The sequence below is a fragment of the Scleropages formosus genome, chromosome 1, assembly GCF_900964775.1.
Source record: "Scleropages formosus chromosome 1, fSclFor1.1, whole genome shotgun sequence".
In the NCBI taxonomy this organism is placed as follows: Eukaryota; Metazoa; Chordata; class Actinopteri; order Osteoglossiformes; family Osteoglossidae; genus Scleropages; species Scleropages formosus.
Genome location: NC_041806.1, coordinates 13,191,310 through 13,214,477, shown reverse-complemented (window position 1 = coordinate 13,214,477; position 23,168 = coordinate 13,191,310). Strand labels below are relative to the sequence as shown.

Genomic DNA, 23,168 nt, shown 5'->3' with positions numbered 1-23,168 from the left:
ATGACAATTGCCAGTTAGTTGCTTCTTTAATGTTTTCATCACAAGATCATGCATTTAAGTGGAAATATGATTATCTACAGTGAGCTGAAAAAAGTAAAAGAAAAGCAAATTGACTTGTGAGCAGTGAAATAGGTCATCGAGTACGAGCGGAAGCGCCACACAAGCAGGAAACGCGAGGTTCAAGCAGAGCTGTGGATTACTTTGTTTAAGCATGGTGTTTTTCTCATTTCTCTGATGAACCAAGCATCTGTGGTTATCCCACTTGTTACCGTTGGAGATGAGGCCCCTCACAGTTTGCCTTGTCTGTCATTCACAGTTCTCCCCCCAGCTACATTCTCACAGCCCACTAACTACTGCATTCTAAATGCCCACTCATGCCCAGGGTGAAGGGCTACTCTGTGGGAACAGCAGGAGGAAGCGGTGGCAAAGACACCCTGTTGCCATGACATGACCGTGTTGGAGGAATGTTCTGGCAAACGTGTCGGAGCCCTGCTATGCACCAGCTATGGTGTCACTTCCTCTTTCAAGCTGTCTGTCTGCCACACTTTCGCTCTGAGTGTATGTTTTCTCTCTCACTCACTCGCTCAAGGCAGGATGTGTGTGTTTGTCTGTATCTATGTGTTTGCGTATGTGTGTGTTTCTGCCCTGCAGACAGGGACACAGCCACCTGCCTCTACCCTTCCCCATCCTGCTGCCCTGGGTGGTCCTACGGAAGGACCTGTGTGCTTTTGCCATGGCCTTAGCTGCCCAGGTGACCCACAGCCTCCAAGGTAGGACACTCACCCCCCTCGGCATTTGTTCGCCATGTGGTGCGTGGGCCACACTGCTGTAAGGGTTTCTGTGAGTGAGTGCAGCTTCCAGGTGCAGCATACATTCCGAATGGCAACCTTCTGAACTGGTGGGGAACGTTGTGTGAGCAGGTGGGTGAAAGGACAAGATTGTGAGTTGTGGAGCTTCGTTTCCGATACTTGTGGCCACTGAATTCTGGGGACGGTGAGGGAGGCCTCTCAGCAGTTGCACCACATTGGTGCTCCTTCACAGCTTTACTGCTGGGGACCAAGTGTGATGGTCAGGTGGGATGGAGATCAGATGGAGCTGCAGGAAGGAGAGGCTGTTTTCCTGGCTATTTGCGGGGTGTCTTGCTGGATGGAACTGAATAGAATTGTATGTGATTGTGTGTGTTGTTGCCCTCTTGCATCCATCTGTCACACTGTCCCTCCATCCCTCCATTTATACATTTCTACCATTGCCTGTTTCTTCTTTTCAGTCTCTTCCTCTGTGTTTCTAGATGGGATCTTTCAGTTTCTTCGGCCCCAGAATGTCCTCCTCCTGAGGCAGGTGCAGCTTAGTCAGCCAAGGTCCGGCGTGGACAGCAGAGTTCTGGTGAATATGACTCTCTTAGGGCCCACCGGGCCCCTGCAGGTCATTTCTGATCTCTATGATGACCAGGAGTGATTACTCTGAATCGATGCTTCAGTTTTCCATGAAAATTAGAGGACAGCAGGTGGCACAGTGCCTAGGGCCACTTGGAGATTGCAGGTTTGAATCCCACCTCCTGTTGTATTACCCTTGATCAAGATACTTACCTTGAAATGATGAAATAAAAATTACTCAGCTCTATAAAGAGGGAAGGCATTGTAAGTATCTTAACATTGTAAGTCACTTTGGAGAAAAGGGTGAAATTTAAATAAATATTTAAAAGTAAATTACCTGTCATATTTAAGATTTGACATTAGTCATACATTTACGAGGAACATGTCATAAGAAGAAACAGCTGTCAGTTGCTGTTAGAGCTGTCTCCCAACAGGGGGCAAACAGTGCACACTCTTAGCATTGCCCCCGGGAAACACGTGTCTATCAGACTCACGGCTGCTCTCTGCCCTGACATAGAAGAATGTTGTGCCATGTGGGACACAGACAATGCTGGTCACTTCCAGGCACTCATGTCTCTGTTTACTGGAAGTGTCTGAGCTCCTGCTGCAGGTGACCCCCCCACCTGTGCTCTGTGTCCACAGGTGATGACACAGTGGAGGGCATACATCTTTCCCTGCAGGCAACCTGTCAAGGTAATGGCTCTTCCACTTTCTGTGTGTGTGTGTGTGTGTGTGTGTGTGTTGCATGTTTGCATGCTTGTTTTTGCTTTCCACTCCACTGCAACTTTATAAACAAATGTGGCCCGACGCGGAAGTGGTCAGTGTCCAGCAGCAGCAAAGCCCTTGGCTGCCTCTTGCAGCCAGGCAATGCTGCTATGGGGGAGCTCAGTACTGGGGAGCTGGGATCTCCCACACCACTACCGGGTTAAGAGAGAAAGCACCACCAACACAGGTAGGCACCAGCCCTGTAGCACTGAACTGCGTCAGGTTAGAAGCAGCCATATGGACAAGTAAAGGAGGTGTTAACAGTGTGTTAGCAGTGTATTACCAATGAATGGGTTACCAATGAGCTATTAATGTATGTGTCCCTGTGCCATGCTATGTGCTACCTGTGCTGAAGACTGTGTGTTTCTGCTTTGATCTGTGAAAGACGGAGAATCTGGGGGACAGAGGGAATAGACAGCAGGTGTGTGTCACTGATCTTACATTGAAGGTCATTCATTATCTGAAACCCAAGTACCCTTGGAAAGTATTCTTTCATTGTAGAGACCTGCCTGCAAAAGTTCACCGTGTGTGTAACGTCGATGTGGGAATACTGTCTTCAGAAACGTCTCTATGAGGTAGACAGACACACACATGCACACACAGAGCAACAGGCAGCAGCATGACTAAGAGTTTCCACCTCGTAATAGGAGGTGTTTTCCCACTTGGTTTCTCTGGCCTCTTATTCCACTTCCCATGAGTCACCAAGGGACCTCGCTCTAAGTGTGTGTGTGTGTTGTGTGTGTTTTAGTATCTGTGACAGTGCATAGGTTTTGCAGTGATAAGAACACTATCTCTCTCTCTTTCTGTGAAGGTGGAGAGTTCCTTCAGTTACTTAGAGATCTCTGCCATCACCGTCGGACACTTGTATCAGGTAACCTGTATGTTCTGGGCCAGTTTGTTTGTCACAGGGGCCGGGGGGCCAAGGGGAGGCAGGGGGTCAGTTAGTCTCACTGTGATGACCGCCACAGGGATAAGAATCTGTATACTGAAAAATGCAGCTCTGACACACAAGCCCCACATATCAGGAAAGTGCAGCACATGGTGACCTGATCACCATGGTAACTTGACAATGAGAGCAAACAGTTTTTCACTTCCTTTATTGTGGCTCATATTCTCAAATTTTTGTATTATTCTAATATTCTCTAATGTGTCATCATTTCTTTATATATTTAAAGAAATTCTGCTACTGACTGTTTGCTACTGGTATCCCTGTTTTGATCAAACCGTGATCTAACGGAATCTGTGTGTGTCTGTGTGTGCATGTGCATGTGTGTGCACGTGTGAGTGTTTGTGTGTGTGCATATGTGTAAACTTTCAATGATGCCATGACTCTGACAGGACCTGTATATATTTTTTGTGTGTTGCTGTTTCTGATCAGCTATCTTTTTGGCTTATGTTCTTTTTTACAAGGTACATTAAACAAAGTTACACATTTAAACATGTACACATGAAGTGAGACTCAAGTGACGCCCCTCCCCCCACATTCACCAATAGGTCTACAGGGCCCTTACCATGGTAATTACAGAGACGATAGAAACGGGCGCTGGGATTCTTACCTCACTGATGTGTTGGCCCAGTACACACTCCATCTCGCAGTATGTAGTGTGAGTCACTGTGGAGGGCAGGCTGTGCATGGGGGGCTGGCCTTGAACCGCCCACCACCCATGGCCTCCCAGGAACTGGTGCACAAATTTGTGCTACTACGTGTTGTGACCGTGTGTTTGTTTCTGTGGCCCCTAGCTGGCCATCGAAACGGACAGGCAGAACTACTCCTTTACCCTCATGACCATGGAGGACCTAGAGACTGTGGTCCGACACGTGACCACCTCACTGAAGAAGATCTTCCCCGACTCATCCCCAGGGTGAGTCACAGAGCCCAGCCACAGCTCCAGTGTCCTCTTTTTTTCCTCTCCATGTCCTCCCTGTATCCAACTCCTGCCCTTTGTGTCTGCTACTCATGACCAGTAAAATGACCAGTCTCACTAGAGTGGCAGATGTGCTGGAGCACTGATGACTCTTTGCCACTCTACTCTGTTGGCGTTGGTGACTGATACTCCATAGTTCATGATGTTCTTTACCTTCTGCTGGAGCTCTTTGCTCTTCTGGTCCTCGAGGACCTCCTGCAAGTCATTATTGATAAACTGTGTGTTTGCTTTGTGGTGGGCCACAACAACACAGCTATTTCAGTGCTTTCCACTTCCTGTGAAGCAGTGCAGTGGACAATGGCACAACCCCCCTGACCACTTCCTGCCCTCATTTAGCTTCTGGATCATTGCTGTTTTTATAGAGTTGATGAGCCACGTTTGTAACATCTTCTTCACATAAGATGCTGGGGTGAAGCTGCTGAGGAGAAGCAGGACAGGAGACACACAGACTCTTTGAACTCTTTTGGAGCAGACCATATAGACACATGGATATTGGGGCCAGTGAAATTGCAGTTTTCATATTCTCCCCAGGTTTGTGCCAGGTTCCTCCAGGTGCTCTGGTTTCCTCCCACAGTCCAAAGACACATGTTTGAGTTGAGATGGTGACTCTACATTGCCCTCAGTCTGTGTGTGTCTGTTACACCGCTTTTGTTTGTGATGATGGAAATTTGTAGGAAACAGAAGAAGAGGACCAGATGGATGGACTCAGTGACACTGTGGACATAGACTTTTAACAATGAAGTCACAAGTGAAAAATAGATCCTTCTGGAAGGAATTTGTATATGTGGTCAACAGGAATGGGCATGGACAATCAATAAGTGGGACACAGAAAGGTTTATTCCTGTCTCTGTATTCAGTTGGTCAGTCAGGATTTGACTCGTGGAGCATGTTGAGAAGATGGACCCACTTTCAGAACCTCCTTCTCCTCCATCACAGATATAGGGTTGCATGGGAACTTGAGGCACCAGGCTGGAAGTAGAAGAAAATCAGGAACTGGGAGCGACCTGGGCCGGGGTTTGAATCTTTGTACCGGTGCCCAAAGTTGCAGAGCCAGTGACTTGTAGCAGGCCAGGTTGCGAGGACAGCTGCGTGGGCCGTATAAATTTCCATAAGCAAAGCAGGCCAAGTGTGTGGTTTCCCTGGAGCACAGCCTGAGGCCATAGCCCCGCTGGTGGCTCCACCAGTTCACAGTCCCCCAGCAGACAAAGGCCACAGTGGCACAGGGTGGTGGACTGACGGGCGGTTCGTAACGCCACCTTACCTCATGTGACATGGCCGTATTTTGTAGATCAGACTGCTTCATGCTGCTGCTGTACCTCTCAGAAAGGAACTTACCTCGAATTACTCCAGTTAAACATAAGTGTACCATCTGTAAAAATGGGTTAAATACTGCAAATCTCTTTGGACAAAAGCACCAACTTTATGTTGGTCCTGTTAATACATCCTGCATGTACCCTACATCTGCCCTGTTGTCATAACACACTTTATACAGCTTACATTTACATTTTTTTCATTTAGCAGACACTAAACTCATTCACACACAGGGCACTTAGTCATCAATTCATTGAAACTCACATCTTTTGGACTGTGAAAGGAAACTGGAGCTTCCAAAGGAAACCTAAGCAACCAAGCAAACTGCACAGGGTCAGCTGGGATGGGAACCACTTCCTCTTGCACCACCCAGGTGCTGTGAGACAATAGCGCTACTTGCTGCACCACCATGCTAATTCCACCTGGACTACTGCAACTCTCTCCTGTCTGGTCTTCCAGAATCCAAAATCAAGCCTCTCATGCCAATACAGAATACCACAGTGCAAGTGGTATTTGACCTGCCAAAGCATTTGGATGTATCTCTCCTTGCAGTGGACAGTGCTGAGGTCCTCCACCTCTGGACGTTTGGTCTCCTCCAGAGCTGCTGAATCCTTTCCACATTCAAGAAGAGTCTCAAACCCATCTCTTTCAGAGCCACTTCTCTCCATACCTACTAACAGCTGCATAAATGAGTCCAACACCATCTGCTGTGGTTATCTATATATTTGCTATCTGAATGTCATTTCTATAGGAGGCTACTTCAAGGATTTGCACCAGCAAATCAGACACAGAAGTTGTGTCCATAATCCTGTGTTTGTGTCTAAACCTCTTTGTCTGTTGTTGATGTACTTTTGTTTACTCTGAAGTGTACACCACTGTGGAAAAAATTTAAATACTGTGGTGTGCTACAGTTAAGGCACCTGTCATAAAATTACATCTTTTGCATGTTTTGTTGACGTTATACGTGAAAAGAAGTTAAGGCAACGTCTGCAAGGATCAAACTTAAACACAACGTGTTTTTGCAAATTTTAATGTGAAATTGCTATTTATTTTCTGAGTTTAACAGATTGGAAATAATAGAGCATAAAGTGTGGTATGTCCAAAATTCTGGACACCCAGTTAGTCAGTACTCAGTAACATCCCTCAGTAACTCAGTACTCATTAACAGTGTTTCTGTACTTGCTTTAAAAAAACTTCTCTCCATTGTTTCTTGGAGAACACTTCCAATTCAGAAATATTCTCAGCTCATCTTGCCTGCATTGCATGGCTGAAATCTACCTAAAGATCTTCAATAATATTCAACTCAGGGAGCTGTGGAAATCATTTCAAAACCTCTGTATTTCATTTCCTGATGCAGTTCATAGCTGATTTTGAGGGAAGTTTTGAACCAGCATACCACTGTTCCTGTGCACCTAATCCTTCCTGAGTTCCAGATCTTGTCTTGACCTCAGCAGTCCCCTTAATTCCTATTTCTTAATGATAGTAGAAATTGCAGGAAGTGGAAATTGACAGGAAGCATTTGGATATGTTCTCATAGCCTCTCCTGCTTTGTTTGAGTCGGTTATCTTTATTTTTTGATCCTCAGTCAGCTGCTTAGTGGAAGCCTTGATTGTTGAGTGTAAGAACAACACCCATAGTGGTTCAAAGGGTCCAAGAATTTATTAGGCTCTGCAATTTCTTCAGCTGACTTGAGGTAAGGCCTAACGAGTCAACTGAGTTTTGACACCGTACAAAAAGTAACTAATTAATACCTTAATAAATAATAAGTGGATGAACTGGAAGGTGCCAAGACTTTTGCACACACTGGACTTTATTTTTTCCAGTCTGTTAAATTCAGCAGAAAAATAATAATTGTGCATTAAAATATGCAGAAATATGTAATTTTTATTCCCTGGAGAGGTTTTAACTTTTTTCACTTAGAAAATGAACTAAACGTAGTTTGACTGGGGGGCCCAACCTGTTGCACGTAGCTACATGTAAAGTCAATATAGTATCTATGTGGAGAAAAACCCACCTTGGTTGACAAGACTCAGGTGCATTGTGGGAAAGTTCTTCACTGTATCAGCTGATTGACTGATCCTCACCTGCTCTTCAGGCGGCTCCTGAAGAAGGTCCCCATGGACCTGCAAGACCAGCTGCGTAAGCTGACAACCAGCGTGGAAGAGCAACTCAACGGCACCCAGGGGCCCTGTGGTAAGACAGAGCCAGTAGGGGTTCAAATGGACCTTTTGACAGGTGTGACACAGCAGCGCCTCTGTGTCCAGGTGTCCATGCAGACGAGCAGACAGGTGTACAGGGTCTTCTTTCCTTCTTTCAGGTGGCTTCTCAGAGACATACGCTGCTCTGTGCGACTTCAATGAGTTCCCCTGTCGAGAGGAGGTCAAGTGGGTCAGTAGGTCCTGGTGCTCACTGGGTTTTCTGTGAGGCATTGTGGGTATGGTTGGACCCTGTTGCTGCTCCACACCTGGCCAGATTCTTTCCAAAATGTATAAGATGTCTCCCTGTCTCCACCTGTCCATTGTGTGAGCAGACAGAATCACCATCATCATCTCTCCTTTTCCCTCAGGATGTGGACAACATCTACCATGTCCAAAATTGCCGGGACTTCAACCTGATGGACTTCAGCCACCTGGACAGCCAGTGAGAAACACCTGGATTCTCTGGGTGGAAGGAGGGATTGGGTGTGGAGGACTGTATGGGTGGATAGATGGTACTCAGGGCTGGTTGGGCGCAGGCTGTGGGGCCTGCACAATTGGCTGATCCAGCAGTGGTGTTCTGCTCCTCACACATGATTCTGGGGTCTCCGGTCTTTAAATGGCAGTGAGAAAATGCCCTGAGCTCTTGAGACCGGGTCACCAGTGTGGAGTTACCAGTGTCCTGTGGGAAGTGCCCCTGCTGAGCATCCTCCCCCTCTCTCCCACAGAGATGTGGCCCTGGCTGTTGCTGCCCTGTCATTCAACCACTGGTTCACCAGGATCTCCAACAGAGATTCTCGGGTGGTAAGTGTCTCTCTGGGGTCACGCCAAGGTCATATACCCTCATTCTGCTCTCTTTCTCTTATGGTCAGTGTGAAAAGGACAAATGGACACCAAGAGGGAAGATGGGGTAAATGTTAATAATAATAATAATGCTGAATACAATAATATAACAATATATGAACTGTGATAACAAACAAACAAGGACCTTTCTAATGTTAACAGTAACAAGAGCACCAAGAAACTGCCAGGGACACTCATTTCCCTCCAAAACCACTGAAGTGCTGCATGACTCATGATGTGCACCCCATACCCCCACACACACACAAACACAGACACACACACCACTGACTGAGTCAAAGCCACTTCCTTGTGCCCAGGTAGACTGTTGAGGTGTGTGCGTCCGTGCATGCATGTGTGTGAAAGTTTACCTGTCTGTTTGTCTCCCTCCAGAGTCCAGAGGTACAGGAGCAGATTCTCTACATGATCAACAGATCCCCCAGGCTGGAGGAGGTGTGTTTGGAGAGCAGTGGTCTCAGACCGTGAGTTCCGCATCTGACACACCTCCACCCCACACTGTGTACAGGAGCTCAGTTGTTTACCACAGTATTCCTCTCTCCATAAAGCGACTTTGCGCAAAGAATGGCCTGTGCTCTCCGGGATCATACTGGCTCTGTTTTACACACCATCAATCTGTCAGCCAATCCGATAGAGGATAAAGGTATTTTGTGTGTGTGCGTTTGCGTGTGTGTGCATGCGTGCGTAAGGTGCAGAGCTGTCACCTTATTCCTTTTCCTGAATGTGTTAACTGTACTTCCTGTGTCACCTGTGCCTGCACACTTACCTGTTTTTACCTGTCTCCAGGTGTTGTGGCTCTCAGCCAGCAGCTGGAGAAACTGCCCCAGACCCTCACACACCTCTCCCTCTCCAAGGTGTCGCTGTCACCCAAAGGTGAGGCCATCACCTGCTCATGGCTCCACGTTTCACATCATGCATTGTACCATGAGCTACCATTCCTAGCAGTCCATAACATTTAACCAGAAAGGGTTCAGTGTGGACAGTGACACCTCATTTACATTTATTTATTAGCAGATGCTTTTCTCCAAAACAACATACATATCAGAAAAATACAATGAGTGCATTACGTCAACAGAAGGAGAGACTTGGAAGCAGACAGGTGATTCCTGAGTAAAGTCAATTTGTCACAATCCACCGTATGAACCAGTATACATTACACAAGTAGCTGGATATAGGAGTTTTTATTATTAAACCGATAAAATAGTACATCAGCACTTAGTCCTCATTTTAGTATTCATTACCCATTGTATTACTTGTTTTATTACTTATTCTATTACTTGTTTTATTTAAATGCACTCAGTCTGTGTAAAAGTGTTTCAATTTATGTATGACTACCAACTACAAAACTGAGTCCCAGAAAGTTCACAAAGGTTCCGTTGACTCATACTCATTGATAAGCAGAGGAAAAGTGGCAACGGCAGCACAGAGACAGAGTTTTTTTGGAGCTTTACCTTGTTTTAATGTATTTTCTAGGTCTCTTCAGTAAAAACAGTTGGTGACTTATGACAGGTATTCGAGCTCTGATTCTCTGAGCTCATTTATCATTTCTTCCATTTTAACTGTTTAACTGAATGCTATCAACATCTGGTCAGAAGTAAAACACTATAAGCTGTGGTGAGCTGTGACTCCCTTGTTAACTACTGATGCTTTAATCAGATCATGAAGCACTTACCCTAACTAAGCACAATGGCACAGCTGGTAGTGCTGCTGTCTCACAGCACCTGGGTGGTGTGAGAGGATGTGGGTTCAATCCCTGCTTAGTCTGTGTGGAGTTTGCATGTTCTCTCTGTGCCTGTGTTTCCTCCCAAAGACATGCTGTTCAGGTTCACCCATAGTGTGTGAGTGATGGAGTGAGTGTGTCCTACTGATGTATGGATGATGACCCATTGTAAGTAGTGTATTTAGGAGTGTAGGTCACCTTGGTGAATAAAGTATGTGGGCTGATAACACTACATAGAGTTCATTTGAAGTTGCTTTGGAGAAAAGTGTCTACTAAGTAAATAAATGTAGACTAGTTGTGCAGAACATGAAAAAGCCTGATTGTAGTAACAAGACACTTTATTAGTTCTTCTTTTTAAGTAGATTTTTGAGCAAGTATTTTTACTACTGTATTGTTTCTGACTGTCCCACCCCTCCCGTTTTTGCTCTGTGTGTGTGAAATGCAGGTGTGGCCAGTTTGGCCCAGGCCTTCTCCCTCAAGTCCTTCTCTACTTCATTACATCAGCTGGACCTTTCTGGCAACGCAGGCTGTTTGGCCACAGAGGAGGCCACGGTGAGGCGTGGTTACCAGTCCATGGGGGGCTAAGTCCAGGGGTCCTGATGATGCACAAACACCACCTTCCCACCTCTTATGTTGCTCTTTCTCCCAAAGTGCCTGTTCACCTTCCTATCCAGAGAGAATGCCGTGTCTTACCTGGATTTGAGTGGGACAGACTGCCCACTGGACACTGTAAGTGACCTCTGATCCCTGATCCTGACCTTCACTGCAGCAAGTGTTCTGTCAGTGACCTTTGACCCCTCAGTCTGTCCTTTGTTTTCTTCCCCAGCTGTTTGTGTCCCTCTCAGCTGGATGCTGCTCCAAGATGGCTTACCTGAGTCTGTCCAGGAACACCTTCTCACACAGGTGAGACCCGCCTGCTGATAGCTGGGCTGATGGGCGTGACGCCTCCAGTGTCTTCCCAGCGAGGACGGGTGACCATCAGTTGACCTCTCTCTGGTCCCAGGAAGGCGAAGGAGGTGACTCGCAGCGTGAGGGACTTCTTCAGCAGGAGTGAGGAGCTGAAGTATGTGGGCTTGGCAGGGACGCGGCTGCCAGCAGATGCTCTGCGGTGAGGAGTTGTTCGGTGTGTGTGTGTGTGTGTGTGTGTGTGTGTGTGTGTGTGTGTGTGTGTGTGTGTTTTTGTGTGTCAGGGGGTTATACTGGGTTTTCGTCATATTTATATTGATTTAATTTATCAGACTTTCTTACACACTGACATACAACTGAGAATTAGCAAGTGTATCATCAACAGACAAAAAGCTTTAAATACAGACATAGGATTATCAACACGCAACTTGTGTTTTGATACCACCATTTTGGTGGTTCACATCCCTCAAGTAGCTGCCAGTAGAAGTAACATTCAAATAGCAAATGCATAGATAATCACAGCAAATGGTTTTGGACTAATTTATGTAGCTGTTAGGAGATCAGGAGAGAAGTAGCTCTGAAAGAGAAGTATTTGAGACCCTTCTTAAATGTATGAGGGATTCAGCAGCTCTGAGCAACAGAGAGAATTTGTTCCACCAGATCTGGGCCAAAACTGAAAACCTTACAGCATTTCGAGTTTGGACCCCTTTGAGAGAGACCACCAAGTGCTCAGAGGTGGAGGAGCTCCATTGCTCTTGCTGGGCTCTAGGGAGTGACCAGGTCCTGTAGGTATTGCAGAGGATGTCCATTGATAGTCCTGTAGGCCGTAATAAGAGTGTTGGACTCGATAGAGGCAGAAATGGGAAGTCAATACAGAGAGACGAGGTGTGGAGACATGTGGTCTTTGGTTGTACATTTTTATAGTTGTCTGCAGATGGTATGTGTCTGTCTGTGTGTCCAGATTGATGCTACAGGGTTTAGCCACAAACACTCACCTGACTGGACTGGAGGTGGATCTGAGCAGCTGTGAGGTATGTGTGATAAGGCATAAACACAGGTGAGCACACACACACACACACACACACACACACACACACACACACACACACACAGTCAGTCAGCCATTCAATGTGAAAGTGTGGCCATCCCTATCCTCATGCTGTGTACCCTCTGTGTGTGTGTGTGTGTGTGTCTGTGTGTGAGCAGCTGCGCTCTGCTGGTGCTCAGGTCATCCAGGAGCACATCTTTGAAGCCAAAGCCATCAGCAGCCTGGACCTGTCAGACAATGGTGAGGCAGACGCCATTCTCCCTCTCCCTCTCTCTCTCCCTCTCTCTCTCTCTCTCGCTCTCTCTCTCTCTCTCTTTGTCTCTCCCTCTGGTTAGTGATGATTATCATTATGAGAGAAAAGAGATGTATTTGCATACAACCTCAGATGTGACCATGACCCCCAGTGTTTCCATCTCCCACCTCGTCCTGTGTCTTGAAGGTCTGGAGAGCGACATGGTCACCCTGATCCTCTCAATCGGCCGCAGTCACTCCATCAGACACCTGGCTCTGGGGCGCAACTTTGCTATGAAATCCAGGTGAGTTGGAGAAGCCCCAGCAGCTGGGAAGATGTGTGCAGAATACTCCATGGGACCAATACTCAGGCTTATGGGCATGTGTCCCCCCAGGGCGCTGAGTGATGTTCTACACCGCATCGTGCAGCTCATCCAGGAGGAGGAGTGTGTGAGTTCCAGCCTGGAGTCATTCTCTTCTGTTTTGCCATACTGGCTTACGCTTGCATGACCTGCTACTCTCTTAATTGCCTCTCTCCTTCCATGATGTGCTGTGGTGCCCAACCCTCCTCCCCGGCAGCCAATTGAGTCACTGTCTGTGTCAGACTCCAAGCTCAAGACGGGGACAACAATCCTCATCAACAGTCTGGGCCGCAACTTGAGCCTCACCACTATTGACATCAGTGGTAACTGCATCGGTGATACCGGTGCAAAGATGCTGGCCAAGGCCCTGCTCATCAACACGCGCCTCAGGTACATCCCCTCAACCCCAGTGGCTCTGCCCCTTTTGCTGGTGGAGCACTCTCATGACCCCTCTGCCCCCTGCAGGACTCTGGTCTGGGACAGGAACAATGTGACAGCAGCTGGACTGACAGATGTGGCCAATGCTTTGGAGAAGTGAGTTGGAGTGTATGTGCGACTGTGTGTGTGTGTGTCACTGTCAGTGTGTCAGCTTTTTGTATTTTTTTCTTATCTTCTGCTTTGTTTGTGTGTGTGTGTACATACGTGCACAGGAACTCCACACTACAGACCATGTCCCTCCCCATGAGTGATCTGACCCAGGCATATCGCAGCAACCCAGAGAAAACCGAGGAGGCCCTGAACCGGGTGAGTTGAGGGTGTGCGCAGGAGTGTGGCTGTATAGGTGGGTGTAGGAGAGTTATGGAGCAGTTGTTATCGTAGTGGTTAGAGATGCTGCTTTTGGACCCAGAAGTTACAGGTTTGAATCCCTCCTCCAGTTGTAGTACCCTTGAACAAGATACTTACCCTAAATTGGTATAGTTACCCAGCTGTATAAATGGGTAAATGATTTTAAGTTACTGTGGAGAAAAGTGTCAGATAAATGAATATAAGTGTGTGATTGGTAGTTGGGTGGTTGTTCACTAATACACATGTCCTGTGTGTGATGGATCTCAGATCCAGGCATACTTGCACAGGAACAGCCAACAACAGGAAGTGACATCAGACCATGTGCTTCAGCTTCAGCAGGCCCTAAAAACCACTCAGTCAGAGAAGGTGTGTGTGTCTAGGTTAATCCACTCACATTCAACCAAGTCGTGCAAAGACTGTCCCTATGAGTGTCCACTCTTCCAGCTGGTGGAGGAGCATTGCCTGAAAGTGCAAGAGGTGATCCGGCCACTGTCCACGCTCAGCCTCCAGGATGTGCAGAGCGACATCTTGTGTGCGGAGGAAGCGCTGCACCATGCTAGGACCTCAGTCGGGGTTCGTTTCCCTTTCCTTTGCACTTTCTCATCTTGTCATCAATGGCTGATGTGATTGTGTGTAAGGAAAACAAAGGACTCTCTGTCCACAGCTGCTACCGACCCTGTTTGAGGTGGGAAGAGCGCCCCCCAGCAGTGATATGCTGCAGCATGTCTTGAGAGACGCAGCGCGTGTGGTCACCAATGAGGTGGTCGAGGATATTCAGGTATTTAGGCCTGGAGCCCTTTTGGGGTCAGCTGGAGCAGAGGACATGAAGGGGAAAGGACAAGGACATCCTTTAGTGGAGAGTGGGTGTGTGGGGGGGTTGAACACGGCATGTAAAAGGTAAAATGTGTGTGGATTTTGATTGGACGGTGCTAGGTGTAATGAGCCCCACCTTCTGCGACTCAGTTGGGTCACCAACAGAAAGAGCGCCCCCTGTGTTTCATAGGAACTCATGCAGACCATGCTGCAGCGTGCACAGAGTGTGTGTCCACGCGTCGTCCAGCGCCTCAGTGTTAGTGAGCAGCTGACCTCTTGCATGGCCAGGATGTCCCGACAGGCTGCTGTCTTCCTGCAGGAAGCATTAGTGGAGCAGGCAAGCAAGCTGGTCAGAAGCAAGCTGAGGTGCAGGACTTCTCTCTCTCTCTCACACACACACACACACACACAAAACACACACACACACGGTGTCTCATCAGTGTTGCTCTCCTCCATGTCCCCAGTGAACTGAGACAGACTGTGAGCATCTCACTAGCAGAGAGCATCATTACCGAGGTTATCCAGGACCTTTCTGTATCCCAGCAGAAACTGGTGAGTTGTGTGTGTGTGTTCTACGTGTGTGTGTGTGTATTCAAGTTCAAGTTGTTTTTATTGTCATTCCTCTATATAACTTGTATACAGTGGAATGAAATGTTGTTTCTCTGACCACGGTGCAACAGAAAACAGAGTACAAGACAATAAATAAATACACAGGACAGGACAGGACGTGGACGCGGTCATGGGCTCTGAACTGTATGTATGTGTGACGACTGACAGTAAGCGCCCCATACCTCCCCAGGAGCGCCACATAAAGGAGTATACCCAGCCTGTGAGTGGCTGCTCCTCTGCCACACCCAGGGCCAACATCCCTCAGCTGCGGGTGATGGAAGCAGAGTTCCCCACAGATGAGGTCAGAGGTCACAGTGTGAACACACCTGTTTTAATTTGAGGATTATGTGTGTGGACTGTCGCTCACTCATTGTGCAGTAATAATTCATAGAGCTTTCAGCGCTTGAGCTTCCCTCAGAAACCAGTCATGAAGTCAATCTGGGCTCCATGTGGCACAACTGGCTGTGAAGCGCCAAAAGTGATTGGATACCTGATCATGTGTTCTGGTCTGCGAATGTTCAGGTTCCATAGTCCAGGATTCCCACAGTCCACTTAAAAAAGTAGTACACCTGTAAATGAAAACATAGTGAAGGGAGGAAACATAAATCCTGTAAACATACAGCACACATTGCGTCAAGAAAGTACATTTAGGGGGATGACAGTCTGACAGGCGGATGCAGTGTGGGGAGAGTATAGTTCCACAAGTTGACACACTGTGGCGGGGGTGATGGTCCCACAGGTGGTCAGAGGTTGGGAGGTGACAGTCCCACGAGTGGAAACACAGCACTGATCTCTGTATGAAATGACTTTTGAGTTGGATGTTAGGTGTGATCCCAGGCTCTCATCTGCAGTACGTCCCCGTTTCCTGGAGCAGCGGGTTCCCCACTGGGAGTATCCGCCCAGCACCCTCTGTCAAAAGTAAGTATTGACACTGAGGAATGATGACCATATTGCCCTCTACTAGGCCCACACCTTTTGGTATGAATGGTCAGTCTTTCCCTCTCACTTTCTCTTTCCCTCTCAGGTCTCCTGGATGCAGAGACAGACTCCCAACAGTATGGTGAGAACCAGCTGCTACCCGATGCAGGAGGGGCAGCAATGGCGGGAGGAGGGTGGGCCTTGGCTCCACAGTCTGTCACTGTTGGCCAGGCCAGGCCCCGTCCCCTCAACCTTCCTCAGGATGCTGCCTCTCACCTAGCACCACAGGATCCAGATTTCATTGACAGCCCCATGGAGCTGCCTGTGGAAGGTCAGCGGCTGAACCACTACACACATCTGAGGCCGCGGCCGCAGCGCACACACCGCCAGGTACCCACCAAGACACAGGTAAGTGGATAGGTGGAAGGACAGGTGCGTGGATCATACTGGAGGGAGATGTATAACGGAAAGATTGTGTGTGTATTCCTGTCATACACACAGCACAGACACACCACTAAGGGAGAATATGGCACTCCTGAGGACATGAGCAGGGTTGATGAGGGGGTGGAAGAGTTCTTCAGCAAGAAGGTCATCGCTGACAGTCCACAGTGAGTGTCTTTCTCTTTTTCTCTTTGTCTCTGACACACATACGCACAGAACACTCTGTATTTAAAATGTGCACATACTCCCAACCCTAGGACCCTAAAAGGGATGGTACTTCCTATGAAGGCAGGACATGTTGAAGAGGGAGGCTCCACCCACTCCAAGGACAGAAGGAGGAAATTTGGGGACTTCTTTGCCTTTAAAAAGCTTGGTGTGGGATGGGGCCGAAGGGCTGAGGGGGCACCAGAAGACCACAGGATGATGAAGAACACATCCATTGTGGAGCTCATCCGGCCGCTACGGGAAGCAGCACGAGCCGATAGGGACAGGAGGAGGGACAAGGAGAGGTTGCTTCAGGAAAGTGCCCCTCAAAGGCCTGTAACTGCCCCAGGGAAAACTCAAAGCCCCACCCCTGCAGCAGCCCCCTCTGTGGCTACTCCTGCCACCAGCTACACCCCTCCACCTGCCCTGGAACGCAGAAAGAGCCGTACTCCGGACACCAAGAGGAAGCTTGGCACCCCAAGCAACCTGCGGGATGCCAAGTCCCAGTCACTCATTTTGCTGCCTGTTGCACACTCGTCCGGGTGTGGCACGGTAAGGTGCAGAAAGGGGTCTAGTGGGGTGTAGCAGTTAAGGTTTTGCTTTGGGTGGCCTCACTAACTGTCCAGTAACTCTCCTTGAGTATAAAATGGCACGATTAAAAGTTATGAAAAGGATATGTGCCAAGAAAATAAGTAATATACTTTAAGGTAAATAGTGGGGAGGAGCCAAATGCACAGTGTATGGTATTCACACAGTCCACACACATAATCCTCAAGTTGAAACAGGTGTGTTTGTGTCTGAGATCCACGAAGTAGTCACACCTGGACACCTTTGTTCCATCTTTCTGTGACCCTGGTGGGTTCCCATTATGCTAAATTTGGACCTCTGGTTCTTCCACACAGACACAACTTTCTGGTTTCCCGTCTGGCTTGGAACATGCACAGTATGAGGGCATCACCAAGACAACAGCAGATCCTTTGGACACAAAAGCAGACCAGGTGAACAATGGCAGTGAAAAGGGAGACAGACACACACACACACACACACACACACACACACACACACACACACACACACACACACACACACACACACAAAGTATAGTGTCTCTCATCTCTGAGACTCTGCTCTTTGACCATGTCTCTCCTCCCTCCAGGAGGCCAAGGGAGAGCTTCTCAGACTGGGATCAGAGGGTGAGACCCAATGACACCCTGCACTGAACACCATCTTCACAGCAGCAGGTGGAACAGTGAAATCGTTATTGGACATTATTTGATCAGTTTTGATCACAGCTGGGTTGTCATTTCCAGACTACTGAAATTAATCCTGCAGATACCTTGTTTCATCTGTCTGGGAGGTCCAGCAACATCAGAGCCAAGGGTTTGAACTCCTCGGTCTGTCTGACCTACTCAATGTGGGGAACTGACCATGGACTAGTAGGACATTAGATCTGAGCTCACAGTGAGATGGATACATAGTAGGGACAGTACCAGCAGTGTGTTTGCAGCTAAAATTGCTGAAGCTCTATGATGTACAAATGTGTGGGTCTGTATGTATATGTAACGTTAAAGAAACCATGATTAACTGTAAACCTGAACTCTCTCTGGCCCACTTGAAACCATGTGCTCTCTCTAGCTCTTACATTTACACTTATTTATTTAACAGACACTTTTCTCCAACACAACGTAGATCTCAGAGAAAATACAATGTGTGCATTACATTAGCAGAAAGAGAGACTTAGATGCAGATGTGTGATCCTTAAGTACAGTTAGTTTTTTCTTTCCACCATATGAATCAATGTACATTACACGAAAAGCTGCATAAAACTTTATCTGAATATAGATGACTCCTAATCACCTTCCTAATAATATATATATCTATTTTATATATATTTAAACATTTATGTTATGTTATGTTACGTTGCGGTGGCACAGTGGGTTAGACTGGGTCCTCCTCTCTGGTGGATCTGGGGTTCAAGTCCTGCTTGGGATGCCTTGTGGCAGACTGGTGTCCTCTCCTGGGTGTGTCCCCTCCCCCTCCGGCCTTACGCCCTGAGTTGCCGGGTAGGCTCTGGTTCCCCACGACCCTGTATGGGACAAGCGGTTCAGAAAATGTGTGTGTGTGTGTGTTACATTACAGGAGTAGCTGCCTGAAGGTTTATCTGTTTAACAGGTATCATTCCAAAAGTTATAGTGCATGAACATTTACATATTACATGAACTTAAGAGATCATGGGTGAAGTGAATCAAGAAGGTGTGAGTTTTAAGAACCTTTTTAAATGTGGACAGATTCTTCAGTTCTGACTGAGAGGGGGAGGTCATTCCCCCACATCAGAGCCAGAACTGAGAACCTTTGTACTTTTGCACCTTTTGTGTGTGGGACCACCAAGCGGGCAGAGGTGCAGCAGCGTAGTAGTCTGGTTGGGGTGTAGCAGATGATCAGATCTTGTAGAGAGCATGGGAGCAATGGAAGCATTTCCATTTAAAGTTAAAGTTTCAAGTTTATTGTCGTAGGTACAAGTACCGTGTACAAGTATCATGAAATTCTTTTTGAATGCTTCTCCACAGACTGTGGACAGGGACAAAGACAATAGAAATACTGCACAAAACAAAACAATGAAAATGACAATGAGAGTGAGTAATGCAATAGCAATAACAATAAATAACGGTAACAATAATATCAATAATACCAGTAGACAGCCAGAGAAAGAACATGAGAATGCTTAAAGTGACAGTGTAATTTACCAATGTACTTGGGTGGAGCAGTCCAACTCTAGTTACTAAAGGGGGCATGTTGGTGAGTGCTCTTACAGCACTGGGGTAAAAGCTGTTCCTGTACCTAGTAGTGTGGGTTCAAATGGACCTGAGCCGCTTTCCAGATGGCAGAAAAGAGAAACGTGCCCGTGCGGGGTGACTATGATCTTTCATGATGCGCATCGTCTTTCTGGGGCAGTGTGTGGTGTAGGTGTCCTGGACTGCTGGTAGCTGTGTGTTGATGATTTCCTGAGCCGTTTTGACCACCCTCTGTAGGGCTTTCTTGTCCTGTATGGAGCAGCTGCCACACCAGGATGTAATACACCCTGTGAGGACGGACTCCGCAGCACACCTGTAGAAAGTGGTGAGGACTGTAGTGGGAATCCTGGCTTTCTTCAGATGCCTGAGGAAGTGGAGATGCTGATGGGCCTTTTTGATGGTTGATACTGTGTGCTCAGACCATGTGAGATTGGCAGTGATGGTGACCCCTAGGAATCTGAAGCTGTTGACCCTCTCTACAATGTCCCCTCCTATGTAGATGGATGCATGAACTGTATCCTGTTTCCTGAAGTCAATCACCAGCTCCTTAGTTTTACTGACATTGAAAGACAGGTTGTTGTCCTGGCACCACTCTGCCAGGAGCCTCACTTCATCTCTATAGGCTGTATCATCATTGTTGGTGATCAGACCCACAATGGTGGTATCGTCAGCAGACTTTATGATGGTGTTGGACCTGTGCCTTGCCACACAGTCATGTCTGAACAAGGAAAACAACACCGGGCTCAGGACGCTTCCCTGTGGAGCGCCAGTGTTGAGGATCAGTGGGGAGAAGGTATTACTGCTTGGGTCTGTTGGTGAGGAAATCCAGGATCCAACTGCACAATGTGGCACTCAGTCCCAGCCCTAGTAGTTTCTGGATCAGCTTGGTTGGGGTGACAGTGTTAAATGCTGAGCTATAAGCCACAAATAATAGCCTTGCATACCAGTTTTTATTGTCCAGGTGAGCCAGAGTGGTGTGAAGGATGTGTGATATTGCGTCTTCAGTGGATCTCTTGTGGCGGTAGGCAAACTGCAGTGGGTCCAAAGTGTCTGGGATGGTGTCCTTAATGTGTCCCAGCACCAGCCTCTCAAAGCATTTCATTGTAATGGGGGTCAGTGCCCCTAGGCGATAGTCATTAAGGCAGCTCAATTTGTTTTTCTTAGGAACGGGGATAATGGTGGTGTTTTTGAAACAGGTGGGTACAGTTGAGTTGTTTTATGCTTTTACATGTCATAAACAGGGTCTTGAATTTGATCCGGGCAGCTATAGGAAACCAATGCAGAGAGACAAGGAGGGGAAATACGTGGGAATGCTTAGGCAAGTCAAACATAACTCGTGCAGCAGTGTTCTGTATCAGCTGTAGAGGTTTGATGGCAGTAGCTGGAAGGCCAGACAGGAGAGAGTTGCCGTAGTCCAGACGAGATGTCACCATGGCCTGGAGAAGTAGTTACGCAGAGTCTGTTGTTAGATAAGGCTGGATCCTGCAGATGTTATGCAGGATGTATCTGCAGGTCCAAGTTCTGGGTTCAATGTGCTGAGAGAAAGATAGACTTGAGTCAATCATCACTCCCAGACTCTTGGCGGAGGAGGTCGGCAAATGAGTGAGTTGTCAAGTTTGACAGAGTTCTCGGCAAGAAGTTGGGCCAGCTGGGAGGTGAAGGATCTCATGTTTTGGAGAGGTTGAGTTGTAAGTGGTGATCAGACATCTCCAAAGCAATGTACATTTCATAGAAAATACAATGTGTTAAGCTGTATGATGTACAATCATCTCAGAGGTGTGGGAAAATGAGTAGATCATGGAGAGGGCTGCGGGTGTGTTGCGCTGTCTGGGGTAATGCAGGTTTCAGCAGTGAGAGAAGATGGAGGAAGAGGCAGCTGAGGACAGAGTAGGGATGAGAAGACGGCAAAGATTCTTTGTGGTTTTTTTGGTTGCAGACTGTATTTTGTTGCAGAAGAAGGTTGTTTTAGCTGAGAAGACAGCAGAGTGAAAGGTTCTTAAGAGTTCTTCGTAGACATCTAGGTCTGTGTGAGTCTTGGATTTTTGTCACTCTGCAGCCCGGAGTTTGGTCCTGTGACCACGTAATGTATCAGTCAGCCACAGGGTGGCACTGGGGCATGCTGGTCTGGAAGTTAGGGGACAGAGAGAGTCCAGAGAGGAAGATAGGACAGAGAGGAAAACATTAGTAGCATTGTCTGAGATCTAAGAATTGTGCAGCAGAAGGGAGAGCAGACAAGGTGGCAGAAAGAAGGCAGGAGGGCAACAGAGATTTTAAGTTCCAGTGGAAGGTGACAATGGGTGCAGAAGAAGGAGAGGGATTAGTATTGAGGCAGGATTGGTGGGAGATGAAGAAATGATCAGAGATACACAGCGGAGTAACAGAGAGGACAGGACACCTACAGTTATGGGAGATGACAAGCTCAAGGCATTTGTTAGCTTTGTGAGTAGCAGGGGACTTGGATGGCAGTTCCAGAGTCCCATGGAGAGGCTGCATGCGTGACCACACATACAGACACACTCCTGAACAAGTCTGAAACAAGCAGATGGCATCACGTCTTCTTTTGCTCCACTCCTCCTGCTTAGACCCCAGTTGGCCGTTGCGACCCCCTGTGACCAGGATATCGCCCAACTGGCTGCCCCCCCCCAACCGGCCCTGCCCACTGACCCCCCCCAGACCAGGTGTGAAGTTCAAGGATCCTCCAGTCACCATCTCTGCCTTGGTGGTGCCAAACCTCCCGAGTTCATCCCGCGAGCCCCCCCCGCCCCCTGCAAAACACTCTCCCATACCCAGTCCCCGGAGGGAGGCTCCACCCATCCCCTTACCTCAAAGAGTGGTGACAGCAGAGGACGGCCGGGACCGAGCACAATCGATAACTGAAGGTACAGATCCCCCTAAATGCAACTAGTGTGCAGTCACTGCCTCTAGGGCTCTGCGTGTGTCTGCGGACCTGTGTGTGCATCGTATGTTCCTTTCTCCTGCAGCCATGCTCCCACAGCCACGGCCACGGACCAAGCCAGCATCCCACCGCAGAGCTGTCTCTGTCCATGAGGAGGCGCTCTATGAGCAGATGATGTCTCTGGACCCCCAGGGTGAGGTCACTTCCTTGAACCTCTGCAGATCTTCCACAGAATGCCCCTCAAAGTCACTGGTGTCCTGCGACTCAAAGACCATTAGGCTAAGCCAAAAGAGCATTTAGTCTGAGTGTTCAGTGGCCATTTTCACTCCTTCATCTGACCTGTGGCCATTGTGGCACTGTATGTGTAATCCCACCTTCATACCCTGCTGTACCTCCATTCCTGCAGTGCTGAGAGAGGCACGGCCGCAGTTGCAAAGGCTGCCAGTGCGAAAGCGGACTCATCCGCGGGACCTGCCCCCCTACAGTGAGGACCAGGGTAAGCTGCTCCTTTAGATGTGAGTCAAGTTCCTTCACCACATTATCAGCAAGTCAGAATGCAAGAAACTTTATTTCCATATTTAGAGGGTACTGCTGGAGTTTTTAACCAAACAGTGGAATATAGACTCCATATTCATATTTCTTATGCTCCATTATTACTGTATTTTTCCACCATGAACTGTTTTAAGAAAGTAGCAGTCCTGTTGGGGACCAACAGCTCTCACTGACCTTGACGCTCATCCTTCCCTTGTCCAGCAGGAGCAGCAAAAAGCGCAGAGAGGGGTGCAGCTGGTGCACCTGGGGACAAGGTGGTAAGCTGCTTTGGACCCCGACCTCTAAAACACACGGAGTGACCTGGGCCCATTCTCTACTCTGCTTATGTACAAAAATCTACATTGCATATATTATAAAAAATGCAAATGTACTTTATTATCATTATTTTTATTATTCTTAATAAAATAGCCATTGTGTGCATTTTACATGGAGTACTTTGGTGTCTTAAGGAGAAGCATGTGTG

At 47.7% G+C, this 23,168-nt stretch overlaps 1 protein-coding gene across 2 annotated transcripts; it reads left to right on the top strand.

The window, feature by feature from the left end:
- The first annotated feature begins 585 nt into the window (after positions 1 to 585).
- On the top strand, positions 586 to 23,130 carry LOC108933996 (F-actin-uncapping protein LRRC16A-like). 2 transcript variants are annotated; one of them, XM_018751460.2, is made up of 39 exons: positions 586 to 770; positions 1,289 to 1,383; positions 2,016 to 2,066; positions 2,950 to 3,009; positions 3,879 to 4,000; positions 7,470 to 7,567; positions 7,692 to 7,762; positions 7,941 to 8,014; positions 8,298 to 8,373; positions 8,803 to 8,891; positions 8,976 to 9,070; positions 9,214 to 9,300; positions 10,593 to 10,699; positions 10,799 to 10,876; positions 10,974 to 11,050; positions 11,151 to 11,255; positions 12,015 to 12,084; positions 12,260 to 12,341; positions 12,541 to 12,637; positions 12,728 to 12,782; positions 12,912 to 13,084; positions 13,160 to 13,228; positions 13,345 to 13,438; positions 13,748 to 13,846; positions 13,925 to 14,053; positions 14,145 to 14,258; positions 14,484 to 14,659; positions 14,758 to 14,845; positions 15,093 to 15,203; positions 15,754 to 15,820; positions 15,927 to 16,228; positions 16,322 to 16,428; positions 16,519 to 17,017; positions 17,368 to 17,463; positions 17,622 to 17,658; positions 21,840 to 22,136; positions 22,239 to 22,346; positions 22,560 to 22,649; positions 22,907 to 23,130. In XM_018751460.2, exons 1-39 carry the CDS (start codon positions 617 to 619, stop codon positions 23,002 to 23,004), a joined length of 4,497 nt encoding a protein of 1,498 aa, XP_018606976.1. In that variant the 5' UTR covers positions 586 to 616; the 3' UTR covers positions 23,005 to 23,130. The 2 variants fall into 2 exon arrangements, with proteins under 2 accessions (XP_018606976.1, XP_018606977.1); XM_018751461.1 differs by having other exon boundaries at positions 22,560 to 22,668; positions 22,907 to 22,984.
- The last annotated feature ends 38 nt before the right edge of the window (positions 23,131 to 23,168 follow it).